This window comes from Capricornis sumatraensis, chromosome 14 (assembly GCF_032405125.1).
Source record: "Capricornis sumatraensis isolate serow.1 chromosome 14, serow.2, whole genome shotgun sequence".
NCBI classification, from domain to species: Eukaryota; Metazoa; Chordata; class Mammalia; order Artiodactyla; family Bovidae; genus Capricornis; species Capricornis sumatraensis.
The window spans coordinates 40,238,328-40,252,968 of record NC_091082.1 but is presented as its reverse complement, the minus strand read 5'-3'; the positions used below and the strand labels follow the sequence as shown (position 1 = coordinate 40,252,968).

The window sequence follows — 14,641 nt, the reverse complement described above, 5'->3', positions numbered from 1 at the left end:
TACTACCAGTCTTGTTGCTAATGTCGCCAAACCATTTCGCATTTAGTCCAGTGGTTATTTGTGGGACCAGCTAAGGAGATAATTACATTTGTTCAATAACTGTATCACTGTTAGGGAAAAAAAAAAAAGAAGAACCTAAAGATGTAGCCAAGGAGGAAGATTCCTGGCATCACAGACCCTGAAGGTGCTTTGGATGCAGAACCCAGTATGGCAGAGGGCTACTGTGAGAGGGTTAACTGAAAGTCTCCATACAGAACAATTAATATCCCTATACTGACAAGAAGAAAGCCTGACAACTAGGGATCAGCTCCCTAGGCAAAACGATAGAGGTTCTCTAAAGAAATGCTCCCAAAGAAAAGAATCTTAAACATTCTGTTCCTTAGGGACTCCCCAAGCATAGTAGTTGGTCCCCTACTCATCACCCCAAGGTGAAGTCTATCAGTTAATAAACCACCCCCAAGAACAGTTATATATACACACATATATATGTATATATACACGCAAATGTATTAATATACATACATCTCCATTGCCTTAGTCTTAAGTTGTGAAATAATAAATTGGGTCCATCATCTAACTAATAAGCATGCCAGAGACAAAACGATAAACATTAGAGGTATTTTTCAAAGAAATATTTCACAGAACTTAAGACAAGAAGCCTCCCAAATGAAAGCTTTGCTTATCTTTTTACTGGTTGTCAGTGGTCTATTGCAGTTTTTTCTGTTGACTTTTTCTAAACTTTTATTTTTCTCAGTTGTTTTTTAAAAATTTTGTTTATAGTGTTTTTAAAATTTTAATTTGGTCAAATCTCTGCATTTTTTTCTTTAAGGTTTCCAAGTTTCCTGTTTTTCTTTAGAAGGCTCTAAGAGCATATATTTTCTGATATTACTTTTATTACTTAAAACTTTATAATTTAATTTTTATTCTATTATAAATTTCTATTCTATGTTGAGATTGTTTTGCTATCATTCTTTTTAATGTATTCTTTTCCCAGTGAAATGGAGTGCTTACATTACGTTCCCACATATGTTGCATCTATTTCTGGAACGTCTAGTCCACTTCCCTTACATATCTGTTCTTTCCCATGTCAGTATCACATACTTCCAGTTTAGTAGCTTTATACTGCTTTAATATCTGGTGAGTAAAAACCTCCTCTCTCAACACATTCCTTTTTCAAAAATATCTTAGATACTCTTACATATTCATTTTTTTCACCTAAGTTTCAATAATTTTTGTCCAGTTACAAGGAACACCATGGTGATTCTGGTTGGAATGGCATTAAATTCATATACTCATTTGTGAAGGGAAGGCATTCCCATTTAACTGTAGTAATATATATAAACATATATACTAGGCAGGTCCTCTCCACACTGAAATATCTTGTTCTGTCATTTATTTCCCTTCTACTAAGTTTTACAATTCAGAGTTTTGTTTCAGTGGTTGTTCTGTGCAGTCATTATGCCTCCTGAAACATACACATATTAGCCTACAGTCCTCATATAAAACACGGTTTGGTTGTTTGGCTTTACCTTCCTCTGGTTTTTCTTGCCAGCCTCAGCAGCCTCACCAGTCCCTTGCTGTTCTGTTCAGCTGCTCAAACTTTCCAAATTATTTCAAGCCTCTAGGTCTTTGCATATTGACTACTTTGTACTCCAGCCACTTATCTTTTTGGTCTGTTTAAATGCTATTTCTACTCAAGGCCTTCTCTGACCTTCCCCAAATTTAGATTAGGTTCTCCTGCATAGCACTCCAGTACTTTTCCATCCTAGCATATGTTTGTTTAGCATGCTCTCCCCACTACAATAAACTTTAGGAAGACTGTGTACTTACTTATCACATACCTAATACCCAGCATATATACTTGATCAACAAAAGATTATTTTAATACAGTTGCCTAAGATTTTAAAGACTTAACTGTATCTGAAGAACATCTTCTCTCAACCAATTTAATTAGTAACAGCTCACTTTTTTTTTAACTTTTTGGCTGCACTGCTCAGCCTGTGGCATCTTAGTTCCCTGACCAGGGACTGAACCTGCACCCACTGCTGTAGAAATGCAGAATCGCTGGACCACCAGGGAAGTCCGCAAACAGCTCACTGTATTTGCTTCTGGGCCATTACTAAAAACACATTTTAATAATGTGAAGCTTATAGCCAAGATAATGGACTCTAAAAACTATCTAAATACATTTAGTAAAGATAAAAGACACTTAGATCCTTTCAAAGATTCTGTTGTTGAGTTTTCCTCACTTTACCCCCACACACTATAAAGGTAAAACTCTGTCTTATACGTACTAGTAGTATTACTATTATTTCTCTTATCAGAACAAAAACACAATACACAAAACATACTAGAAATAGTTGGTTCTTTTTAATCAGCTATTGATGGTATAATAAAATAAATTTAAGTGGCACCTAATTTAAACATTTAAAATAGTTCATTGAAGGATAATCTACAATGCAGTATGTTAAGCCAAATAGTCAAAATAACACCCTTTTTTTTTCAAGAAAGAAGAAATAAAGGCATGATCAAAATTATGACCAACAAGTTGGTTTCATTTGGACACTTATAGATGACTCTGTAGGCATACTGGCAGGCACGATGTTCAAATATCAACCCATCTGACTTTAGAAATAATGGTAAGAAAGCTATACATTTCAGAATTAATGTCTGAAATTAAAGAAAAATATCCACCAAATATCACAACAGATCTTTTAATGACTAAGTTTTTTAACATTACAATTGTTATTTTAGGGAACACTTTTTTTTTTTTCTTTGAACATTTACCCAAATGTTCAATATGTTAAATAATTTACACAAGAGAAATAAGTTTTGTGTTCTGTACAAATTAGAGGACTCATGAATATAATCCCTTCCTACCACCAAAGCTCAAATTTGCAATGGTCTCAGCAGAAAATAAACAGTTCACAATTTAAACAGAATTTATAGCATTACAAAAATTTACAGGACTTCTCTCTTATCATTTTCTTTCGAACAACAAAGGTTACAGTGACAGAAATGAATGATCAGAATGTAAAAATATTTGTGCAAAACTGCATTAATTGTTCTTACCATTCAATAGAGGTAAAACCTATGAACACACAATAACAATAATGAAGAAAACTACACTGAAAGTAATTCTATTTTAGATTTCAAACAACATTGATTATATTATTAATAAACATTCAAAGAAAACGTGGCACCATGAGCAGCAGGAGCAACAAATGATTTGGCAATTATGCCAGCTAAGGAAGCTGACACTGGAAAATGCCAAAGTGTATCTCCACACCAGCCATCCATCTCAAAGACTGGAAACAACTGTAGGGCTTAAAACTCACTTCAATGTCTTTATTCTTGGAATTTGCAGATCATAAACGAAATATTTAAGAAAGTCCTTTCCCCGCCTCTCCAGGAGTGTTTCTTGCATCACTGGAAATCCTTAGAAGAGCTGAATCATAGATTCTCTGGATTTACCTACACCAATCCATTTAACTGAGAGGGAGAAAAAGAGGATAAGAATAGCATTAGTCCATGTATAATGTTCAATCTTTGGGATTAACAGATCCCCCACTTTTCTCAGTGTTACCATTTAACTTTCCCCCCATGTCTTTTGCTATCTTTTTCCTCTAATAGCAGATTATGCCAATTTCTAAACAGAATGTGCAGTCAACATCCAGGACAGGGTAATATGCCTTAAAATTTTCCTGTATTAATTGTACAATATTTACAACTGTTCAGTTCCTAGTGATTAGTAAAATACTGGCCCAAACCAGCAGAGACCTAAAGAACCTTTAATCAAATTCCTAATTAACTAGAAAAGATAGGCATCTTTAATAAATAGATGACAGTAAGAGGACACTGAAGTGACACTGTAACGTGCATATCTCACAACAAGTAGAAATATCTGGAAGAGAATACTATTTAATTTGCACAGCCTGAGAATCTGGCTTCTGTACCAGTCTAGGGGAATCTCTCCTCATCGGCACGACATGGGCAAACCGTTACGGCATTTTATAGATGTCACTGTTAAACTCACTGCTTTTTATATTTCAGAAGACACTGACGAAGTACAATGAGCAAACATGCTTACAAGATTTAATATCAAGCTGGGAGACACAGCTAGCAATATGGAAAACAAGATTCATGTTTGGAGATGAACCACAAATATAATCAGCAATATAAAAACAGGTTAAGTGAACAACAGATTTTATACAGAGGATATTTTCCACTCTACCTTTTGTCTCTGAAATCTCCAACAGTACCAAAGGGAAAAAAGCAATGTTTTAAAAGACAGATCTCACATTACTAGTTCATAGCCATGATTTAGTTATGTCTAACTCCTTGGCTAGCTTTTTTTTTTTTTTAATAAAGAAGTTTTATTCTTTATTCTTTCGTTTTTTTCAAGTTGGATTTCCTATCTTCTGCATCTATTATTTCCTAAAATCTAGTCAAGAAACTTCACCAACTCTCAAGGGTGGCTTAACCTCAAGTGGAAAAGAAATCACAAACCAGTTTTGATGGTGGTAAAGACAAAAGGATTTATTACTAAGAGGGAGAAAGAAATAAGAATGAATGTCATAGGGCAAAAAGAAAAAAAAAAGACTAACAAAGAATTAAAAACAGGGTCAAAAAGGGTGAGAGGTAATATATTGTCTTGAGGCATGTGAAGGATTACGGAAAGATATTTTATCTTTTCCTGGGCATCTGTGCAAATCATAAGTACTCTACAGAGGAATAATCTGTTTTATCCTATTTCAAAGACAGTTGAAATCAAAAGTAGAAAAAATAGTTGTTCATAAAGTATATTTACCTGGAATTTGAAGTTCATCTTCAATAAATCGAACATAGTTTTGTGCATTAATAGGTAGTTCCTTAAAAGTCCTTGCATTTGATATGTCTGTGTTCCATCCTGGGAGAGTCTTATACTGAACTTCAACTTTATTTAAGACTTCTTGGTTTGCTGAAAGTTAAAGAATAAATATATTTGCCCATGGTGTACACTGCCTTCTGTCAAATGAGTTTTTAATACATCATAGGTTCACTATCTCTTACACTGGAGCCAAATAAATGTTTTGAAATCTATAATTTTTCAGAATTTAGGGAGGTAGAACAGTACACTATCTAGTATTTCATAATCAAACATATTTCTGCAGCAATAGGATTATTCACCCTAAGTGGATAGTGTTATTAATTCTAACATCAGTTCAAGTCACATTTTGCTGTCAAATGAGTTTTGGTGCCAAACTTACAACTTTCCGTTTGCAGAGCTTTTTAGACTTCCATACGGTGGATTGGGGGCTATGGATCCGTATAACGGCAGCAATGTCACAGAAAGAAGGTTTGCATACGTGCTCTCACCTGGGAAATCCTCTATTTGTTTTTGTGACTGTATACAAAGACTTAGCAGAAAAATGTCTTCATTATCTCACCTAACCAGTTTCTCTGTACTCCCTAATAGAAGCCAAAAATGTACTAAAACAAGAACAGTGTCTTTGACCGGAGGTTGTATGGTGGATGCTATGGTACACTGTCCAGACTTCCTCTTCAGGAGTCACACGCTAATCCCCCAGCTATGGGCGTACTGCCTGCTGAGAACGCACAGTTCAGAATCTCCTCAGCGGTATCCCTGGAGCAGCCCATACCAATGACTAATCAAAATGGGGATATGAAGGACCTGCCTATTTACGTTAACTTGGGACTACTCCGGAGGACTATTCTAGTCCTAGAGTTTCCCATGGGACCAACTGAGGGTTCTTCATGGAACTTCTTGGCAGTTCAACTGCTGCTTAATCCTGCTACTTCTTTCTCCCTCCCTTACAGACATTGTTGCTCAGAGCGCTTGTGAACAAACTACCTACACGTACATCTCTGTAACATAAGACTGTTTCCCAGGGAACCAAAAGTAAGACAATTGGTGCCAGGAGTGGTCTGAGGAAGAAGGCTCCTAGAATGGGGTGTGGAAGCTGGATTGTTGCCAGCAGGCTGGCAATGAGGATGATTGCTAGTGGTAGAGAGAGTACAGCCTTTGGCATGTTCTAGTAGTGCAACTGTTCACAGAAGGTGAACTGGGATGCATGGTGGGAGGTAAGGCACTGGCAATAGCTGACGTACTGAGAAATGAGCACAAGGGAAACAGCTCTGGATGGATGCCATTCATGAACTGGACAAAGACAATCAAAGGTTAATGGAAACACCTAGAGAGAATCTCATCTCCTACAGTGGAGAGCAGGAAGAGCTGAGGATCAGGCTTAGGACTCAGTCATACAGACGGCAGAGCTCCAGAGAAAGCTGAACTCTCAAATCCAGCGAATCTGCTATGACAAGGCCAGATCCTGTTTGAGAAAAAAGTGGGACCCTGAGACTTTTGAGACATTTGGCTGAATCCTTCTACAGATTCACTGATGGCCTGCAGAATGGCTGAGGCTTCCCCTGGCTTGAGGATGATGCAGAAGCCTCTCAGGGCCTCCTCTCCTGACATGCAAACATAAGTTGGCCAAGAAGTCACGGGGCCTGCTAAAGGAGGAGAGGAAATATATTCTGAAGGATCTGTGGGACTGAGCCAGTATTTACCAGTAGGAGCAAAAGGAATATGTACAGAACTGGATCCTAAAGGTACAGGATGAAAGGATTCTGCAAGCGGTGGAATAAAAAGTTTAATAAGAATATATGGATACACGAGTTCTCTCCTATGATCCATGATACAATGAGAATGCATCATGTTAGGAACGTTCGTGGACATCTAGAGAAAGTGAGGAACCACACTAAGTCGCGCTGCTTGCGACAGACCATAGAAGAAGAAATCAAGAGACTCAGTGGGGCTTCTCCTTTTAGCCACGATGGAGTATATGGTTCTAGACGAACTTTTCTAGCATAAATAACTGTAAAACTGGACAAAATACATGACAGCTCTTTCCAGGTAGCGGTCAATAGGTAGCACAAACTGTGATCTCTGAGAGGAAGAAAACTCAAGCAATTCCTGAAACTACTTAACTCTCTGCCAGAGACAATTTCTTGATCAAGCAAAGTCAGGACACTGGAGTCAGTAGGGAATGGTGGTCCCACTGACCTGAGAACATAGATATCAGATTTCAGGAAAGCTGAAGCAGCTAGAATCATCAAGGGCAAGCATCAGAGAGGAGAGAGCTATACAGAGATGGTATTCCTCCGCCAGAAATGGGTATGAAGGTACCATGGCTAAAGCTCAACTATACATACACGGTCCCATGGGAGGCTTACCGGATAGCAGCTGTCACACAGCTGAGTGGGACAAAGATTCTAGAGGTCAAGCAGTGCTGGTGAAAGGGAAGGGACAGGGTATATTGGAGCTCCAGCACTGCCAGACTGGAAAGATCTCTTTACACCTTGTTAACTCTCCTGGCATCCAGCTGAGACAACAGAAAGGCTGTTCACTAAAAGTAAAAACCAAACTTTAGCTTGAAATCTACTACAGACTCTCCCTCACCCTGCCCGCTCCCCCAACCCCCCACATCCACCCCTCAACAAGGCCTAAACCTAAGCTCTGCCAAGACCCACAGAGACAACTTGGAGACTTTCTCACACTAGGTTAGAGAGATCTGGGAAACACCTTGCATTCTCCATATACTATATGAACAAAGTATAAAAAAAACCAAGCTATACAAGGTTCAGGATGACAAGCCAGTAATTCAACTAAAATAAACCAAAATAAGAACCAATACTCTTCAGAGTAAGATAACAGAATCCAAGTCTCTACAACATATTATGCCCAATGTCCAATATTCAACCAAAAGTCATAAGACACAGACACAGTGATCCACAATCAAGGAAAAAAATAGTCAGAAGAAGCCAAACTGGAGATGGCCCAGATGTCAGCTAACAAATAATGACTTTAAACATGCTTCTAAGAACTCACAGTTCTCAATTCCCAAGGACTGGTCAAAAACCTACCAGTCTACCAAGTTCCATTAAGCTAGTCAATATTTCTTCATTTGACATATTCTTAGTCTTCCAGGATGACTAAACAATTTAACAGTTTCTATTTCTGGAAAATGAAAACATTTTTGGAACTTCCTGAGTAACTGAAGAACTCATATAACTAAAGATATGCCTGAAGAAACTCACTGGCTCTAGTAGGAAATCTCCTTACATCCATCTACTTTAGACACATAAGTTAGAAAAAAATCATTCCTGTAGCTTGACGGACACAGTGGGTTAATGTATTAAGAGCCTGCTTACCCTGACAAGCAGGGCTCTTTTCTCCTATCTCACATTTCTCAAGGAATGCCTACAGAGAGGTTACTTTCAAAGTAGGGAAGATAAGATTCAGGAGCAGCATAACTGGGCCCAGTGGTACCATGTCTCTTCTTTCCTATTTCAAGTGTGAACACAAGCTTGTCATGACACAGCACCCAAATCCACAGCAACTATGAAACAAATGCTAGTGAGTATACTTGTACTGTTCACAAAGGGCATTTCAAGTCTGTGGCTGTATATCATAAATTATACAGAAGAGTTTTATGAATTGCTCTGATACATACACCTAATAAAAGAGTACCTGGAAAATGAGGTATAATTTCACCATCTAATTTGTATGCAACTCCAACTTTGATTTCCGTAAACATGTCCAAAATATCCAATTTGGTAAGCGCCAACCTAATTTTGGAAGAAAAGGAGATGTCAACAACTTGATGAAGGAGTAAAGGAGAATTCATACAAAGCTAAAAGTTTCAAAGCAATTCTGAAAACTGGTTAGAATTATATTTTAAAGCATACCACACATAAAACACTACACGGCAATATATGGATATATTTTCCTCTATTAAAAACAATGACTTAACTGATCACTTTTCTAATAACTGTAACAGATTTTCACTGATTGATAGATCCACATCCTCTCGCTCAGTTTCTCAGGATCAACTAATACATATCCAGAGAGGGCGGCCTGGAGTAAAGGATGCATTCTGTGGCTGACACAGCAAAACTGACTATTCCACGTGAAGGACAAGATACGTGTACGCTACATAACACATATGCGATCAAGCCTCATTTCTTCATTCGCCTTTAACACTACCCTTCTGGTCAGAAATTGTCAAATGAGAGTGATGATTTCTTCATAACACATCAAAATCTCCCAATAAATTGACTGGAAAACAGTTTTCTAGGAAAATCTATAGAAATTAGATAAAACACTAGGTCCGAGATTCTTGTCCACAGATTATTTTTTTACCCTTTATTCTAATATTTGCTAAAAGTTAAGCCTAAATAATACAAACATGAATACATTTTTATATTTATTATGTGTATACAATATTAATAGCAACTTTTGCTGAGCATTTTTAGTGCGCCAGGCAGCATGCTATATACTCTCATCTAGATTTCAAAATACCCCTTTGATGTAGACAGTACTATTATTTAGATTTTAAAGATGATGAAAAAGTCATAGAAAGATTATCTTACCCAAAGTCACATGGCATAATGTATGGATCTGATATCTGAATCCAGAAGTCAGATGTCAATCAAGCCTATCCACTGAACCAGTTACGTTGCCTCCCCTCTGATATACACACTCTATGTTGCTCCATCTATCTACCTACTCACCTTTCTACCTGCCTGTCTTACCTCCCTCTGAACTTATCTGCATGTAAGAGCATCAAGATTTTCTCTCCCAACCTTGGATGTCTAGGGAGAACAACTAGGCTCTCTCTCTCCTTATGCACCCCTCCCCTGTATTTTGGTCCACTTCTGAACTGCAATTTCATTTGGAGTCTAAAGAGTGAAATTTTTGTATTAGTGCACTACCTCAAGTTTGCACTCCACAAAATTTAACCTGTACTCATGAACTGTCATTTATGAAGTACGTGTTTCTAAGAATACTCACGCGGTAAAGCCATTAATCATATGAGCATATTTGAGCAAAACAAGGTCCAACCAGCCACATCTTCTTTTCCTTCCTGTCGTTACACCAAACTCTCTACCCCTTGTTTGTAATAATTCTCCAATTTCCTAAAGAACGGAAAATAAAACTTTAGGATTAGAATACCAATACTCTAAATCTAGTAGATCACATAACATGGTATAGATCATGTAACAAGGCATGAAGTTTCTTAGAGATAAACATCTTTCAGAAAAAATAACTAAATTGGAAGGTATAATTTCACAGAGATAGATTTTATGTGAAGGAGGCATTATTTGAAATACATTCACTTTTGACTTTATTTTTTAACTACTGTTTTAAGACCAACATTTTTTTACATTATACAGATAACTTCTAAAAATTTAGATTAACATATATAAATATTGCATATTAAAAACTAAGCTGCTAATAAATATTTACTAAAATAGGTAAGTTAGTCCAATTTGTTCTAAGAACTGTAGTTTGATGATTTTCCTGAAAACCATAAGGCAAATTCCCATCTAGTAGTTGCTACCACAATGTCCTTTTGAAGAAAATTAAAATTGAAAACAATGCTCAAAGTTCTAAGCTACAGCCACTCCCTACAACCTAATTTTCCCATCTATCATGTATCTATTCCTTAATTTATACCTTTCTGATTAAAGCCATCATTTCATTATTACACATATTCTCACGGAATTACAACTAAAATACTGCTTTGTCAGGTTTGAATTTCAGCCTTGTTTATCTGTGTGGCCTGGGGCAGTTCCTTCAGTTCTCCAGGCCTCAGTTTCCCCATATGTAGAATGGGGATGGTAACAGCACCCAGCTCCCAGAGTTGCTGTGAGGATACAAAGAGCTTCTAAGTTTATAGCAATTAAACAGTGGCTGGCCTGAGGTCACCACCAAGTAAACAGTAGGCTATGATTAGACAATGTCTGGAGACCACTTTCCTCAACCTTGACTCCTAATAAGCTCTTGGTGAAAGATACCTGTCATTTTTAAATTCTCCCTCTACTATCTTAATCCCCTTCGTAACCCACCTTCACTCGCCTGCAATTACAGTTACCTTTAAGTGCCCACTAATCTCTCCCCTTTTGTTGCCAATCTGTTGCCACTAACAATAAAGGTATATGTAATTTTCTTTAAAGTGGTGCTGATTAATCTTGCAAATTAAGTGAAATGCATAAAAGACAATAATTCATTAAGAAAAAAAGCATGATTTTTAATTTTCAAACTTTTGAATCAGATTTACTGAGAAACAGGCTTACATTGTCTTGCTCTGTAGGAAAGGCACCAATACCAACTCTAGTTGTATAAGCTTTCACAACTCCATACACTTCTCCAACGTTTTGAGGGGGCATACCCAAGCCAGTACACACACCTCCAACTGTACAGTTTGAAGAGGTCACAAAGGGATAAGTTCCTAAAAACAGAAACAAACAGTAAAATATACACAAATGATAGACGTTATTTTTTAAAATTCTGCCTTTGAGTATATTCTAGGTATTTGACAGACTTATGGAACCACCCTTTCAAAGCCTCGATGTTTTATTCCTGATTCTTTTTGTCTGTAGAGATAAAAACATAGGTGGTTAAGCTATAGCTGTAGTGCTATACTACAGATGCTCCTTGAGTACATGCAATTACTCGGTTCTGTCCAGTAGGTACTCACCTAATTTAATGCCAAAACTCTGGTGTTATCCTACTATGTAGATTTATATTTTATACTTTCCTGTTAATTTAAAACAGGAGTAAATTTATTTTACTCCCTTGATACGGATACCCCAGCAGCCTGGAGTGACAAAAGTACACCAAGAATTCTGTGGTATTCCACAGTTTATGAGCTTTTGATGTCTCTTCAGGGAAAAAACCCCAGAAATGACAAGAGTAATCAAAGGTGTACTTCCTACCCTCCTCAACCCTGACCCCAAGATCCTCTTTATACTTGAACTATCCCCTATGCTAATTAGACACTGCTTTCTTCCAGATTGGATAGGCATATTATGATATCAAGAATATATACCTACTGTACAGAAATACACTTTAATTGGCTTACTTGGAGTCAAAAGTCAATGAAATGTTAGTAACAACTGAGAACAGTCTTATACTGAGAGATCAGGTTTAGCTTGAAAGGCCAACAAAGGCAGTAGTTTGAAGATGATAAGCATCAAATTTTTAAACTCAGAATCTCACATCCAGGGAGTTAATTAAACAGACTTCCAGAGATCTTAGGATGTGCATGCTTAGTAACAATGTATATTATTAGCTCTTGATAGTTTTTAAAAAGTTGAATTACAGGTTCTTTCACAGAATTCATCTAATCATCTTTCAGTTCCAAGGAAATACAGTCTGGAATTGCTATAAACCAAACAACAACAAAAATCCCATTGACCCAAAGAGTGATTTCATTTTTCTAATGAACTGCAAAACACAAAATATTCCCTTTTTTAAAAAAGGGTTAGGATAAGATGACAAACTTTCATCATTTCTGAATATACAAGCAAAAAGCCTTATTCTAAAATCCTTTAATGCTAACATTAATTATGCATACCTTAAGCAGTTTAGGACTCAGTCATGCTCCCTGTAAACTGTATCTCACTTACCAAAATCAATATCTAGTAGTGCTGCATTTGCACCTTCTACCAAGATCTTCTTTGGTGGTCCATGGAGAGCTTCATACAGGAAATAAACTCCATCTCTCACCATTGGTTTAATCCTTTCCATATAACCCTATATACAAAGACAAAAACCAAGCTCGATGTATACTATTAAATTTACAATGTAAACTATGTGAGTAAAAACTACCCAACTTTTGACGATGAAAACTGACAACTGGAAAGGAGAAAGGGACTGGTGACAATGCTCACCCTATTGCAACATTTGGATTGGCTTTGGTCTCTCATGCTGATTCTGCAGAACCAGAAAAGAGACACTATTTGAAGAGAAGCAGTACTCTTGCCCGGAAAATTCCATGGACGGAGGAGCCTGGTGGGCTGCAGTCCATGGGGTCGCAACTGCGCAACTTCACTTTCACTTTTCACTTTCCTGCATTGGAGAAGGAAATGGCAACCCACTCTTGCCTGGAGAATCCCTGGGATGGGGGAGCCTGTTGGGCTGCCGTCTATGGGGTCGTACAGAGTCGGACATGACTGAAGCAACTTAGCAGCAGCAGCAGCAGAAATACAATGAAACTCAAAGGTTCTACTTCAACCTCACTGCAAATAATGATAACAATCTTCTGAACAGCCCAGTACTCATACTTCATATACCAGCTTTTAGGAAAATAAAAAGAACTGAATATTGTGCTTTTATATTTTGTAGGTATTAAAAAAGCAGCACTTGAGAGTCCATATAACCATAAGCGCATCAAAGTCTTTCTCAAAATGTTGTGAGGGCCACCAGTGACACTGCCAAGCAAGCAAGTATCAATAATTGATTACTAATATTCTTTTCCCACTGTATTCCATTACAGTAAAATACCTTAGCAGTATTACTAGTAATATCAATACTAACTCACATAAACATGATAAAACTTTCTCAAAACATGTTTAAAGTATAATAATACTGCTTAATTCTAGAGATTCAATTAAAAATATAAATAAGAGTTCCCCCAAAGCCTATAGTATAACTGCAATAAAATTTAGTTTCAACCATGTTTAGCCAGACCAGTATGGAAATTCCAAGATCCACTCATGAACTCACTGCGTATGTTATACCAATTGATGGACACATAATCCCCCTCTGGCTCTAGCAGCCAGTCTCATGCTTCTTCCTGTTTTAGTCCTTTATTTTTAATGCTGGAATGACTGTACCATTCATCATGTTCCTTAAAGTCCTGGTTCAACATACAGCAGTCCCCCCACATATCCTAGGGGAATATGTTCCAAGACCCCCAGGGGATGCCTCAAACCACAGACCATACCAAACTCTACATACACTATGTTTTCTATATCCATACACACCTTTGATAATATTTAAGTTATAAATGAGGCACATCAAGAGATCAACAATAACCAATAATCAAATAGAACACTTATGTCAATATACTATAATAATATAATAATTGTGTAAAACACTGTTATACTTTTGCAACAGCAAAACTAGCACAAATTTCTTTTTCCTTCTTTACAATTTCATGGAAAGAAGACTTATTCTTACTGTAGACCTTAGCAAACACAGCGTATTTTTCTCTTTCCTTATTAAGTCAAGAAGTTTCACTGTATGGTTTCTCTTTGGTGTATCCAAATTGCCACCATTACTGCTCTTGTACCTTGGGGGCATTAGTAAGTTAAACAGGTCACTTGAATATAAGCACTGTGATAACAGGACAGTCAATCTGGCAAGGGAAATGGCTAGTCAGCGACTAATGGGCAGGATGCACTGGACAAAGGGATGACTGATGTCTTGGGCAGGACGGAGCAGGACAGCAAGAGGTTTCATCACGCTACTCAGAACGTCTCAAATTTAAAATTTAAGAGTTGTCTCGCACTTGACCACAGGAAACTGAAACCACAAAAAGCAAAACCAAGGATAAGGGGGGAATACTGTTCAACACCTATTAAGAATCTTCTTACCTAATTCTGGTCACTATTATTCATATCCTTTACATTCATATGGAATATGTATAGAATAGAATTGAAAAAATACACCTGTATATTAGCATGTAAATATTTTCAAATTGCTACTAATAAATTTAAAATATTTGTTGAATGACAGAATGAAAACAAAGTGGCAGTCTATTCTAAGCAATATACTGAAATCCAAATA

At 37.1% G+C, this 14,641-nt stretch overlaps 1 protein-coding gene across 3 annotated transcripts in view; it reads right to left on the bottom strand.

Moving 5' to 3' along the window:
• Window positions 1-2,378: 2,378 nt before the first annotated feature.
• Window positions 2,379-14,641, bottom strand: part of ADSS2 (adenylosuccinate synthase 2) — a 32,016-nt gene continuing 19,753 nt past the window's right edge. For 2 of the 3 annotated variants that reach the window (XM_068985904.1, XM_068985902.1), the window contains exons 8-13: window positions 12,478-12,604; window positions 11,143-11,297; window positions 9,857-9,981; window positions 8,534-8,631; window positions 4,811-4,960; window positions 2,379-3,492 (exon numbers count right to left, since the gene is read on the bottom strand). In XM_068985904.1, the coding sequence (XP_068842005.1) occupies window positions 3,440-3,492; window positions 4,811-4,960; window positions 8,534-8,631; window positions 9,857-9,981; window positions 11,143-11,297; window positions 12,478-12,604 (708 nt within the window). In that variant the 3' untranslated portion in view covers window positions 2,379-3,439. The remainder of the gene's footprint in view (window positions 3,493-4,810; window positions 4,961-8,533; window positions 8,632-9,856; window positions 9,982-11,142; window positions 11,298-12,477; window positions 12,605-14,641) is intronic. The other variant, XM_068985903.1, reaches the window with a different exon arrangement.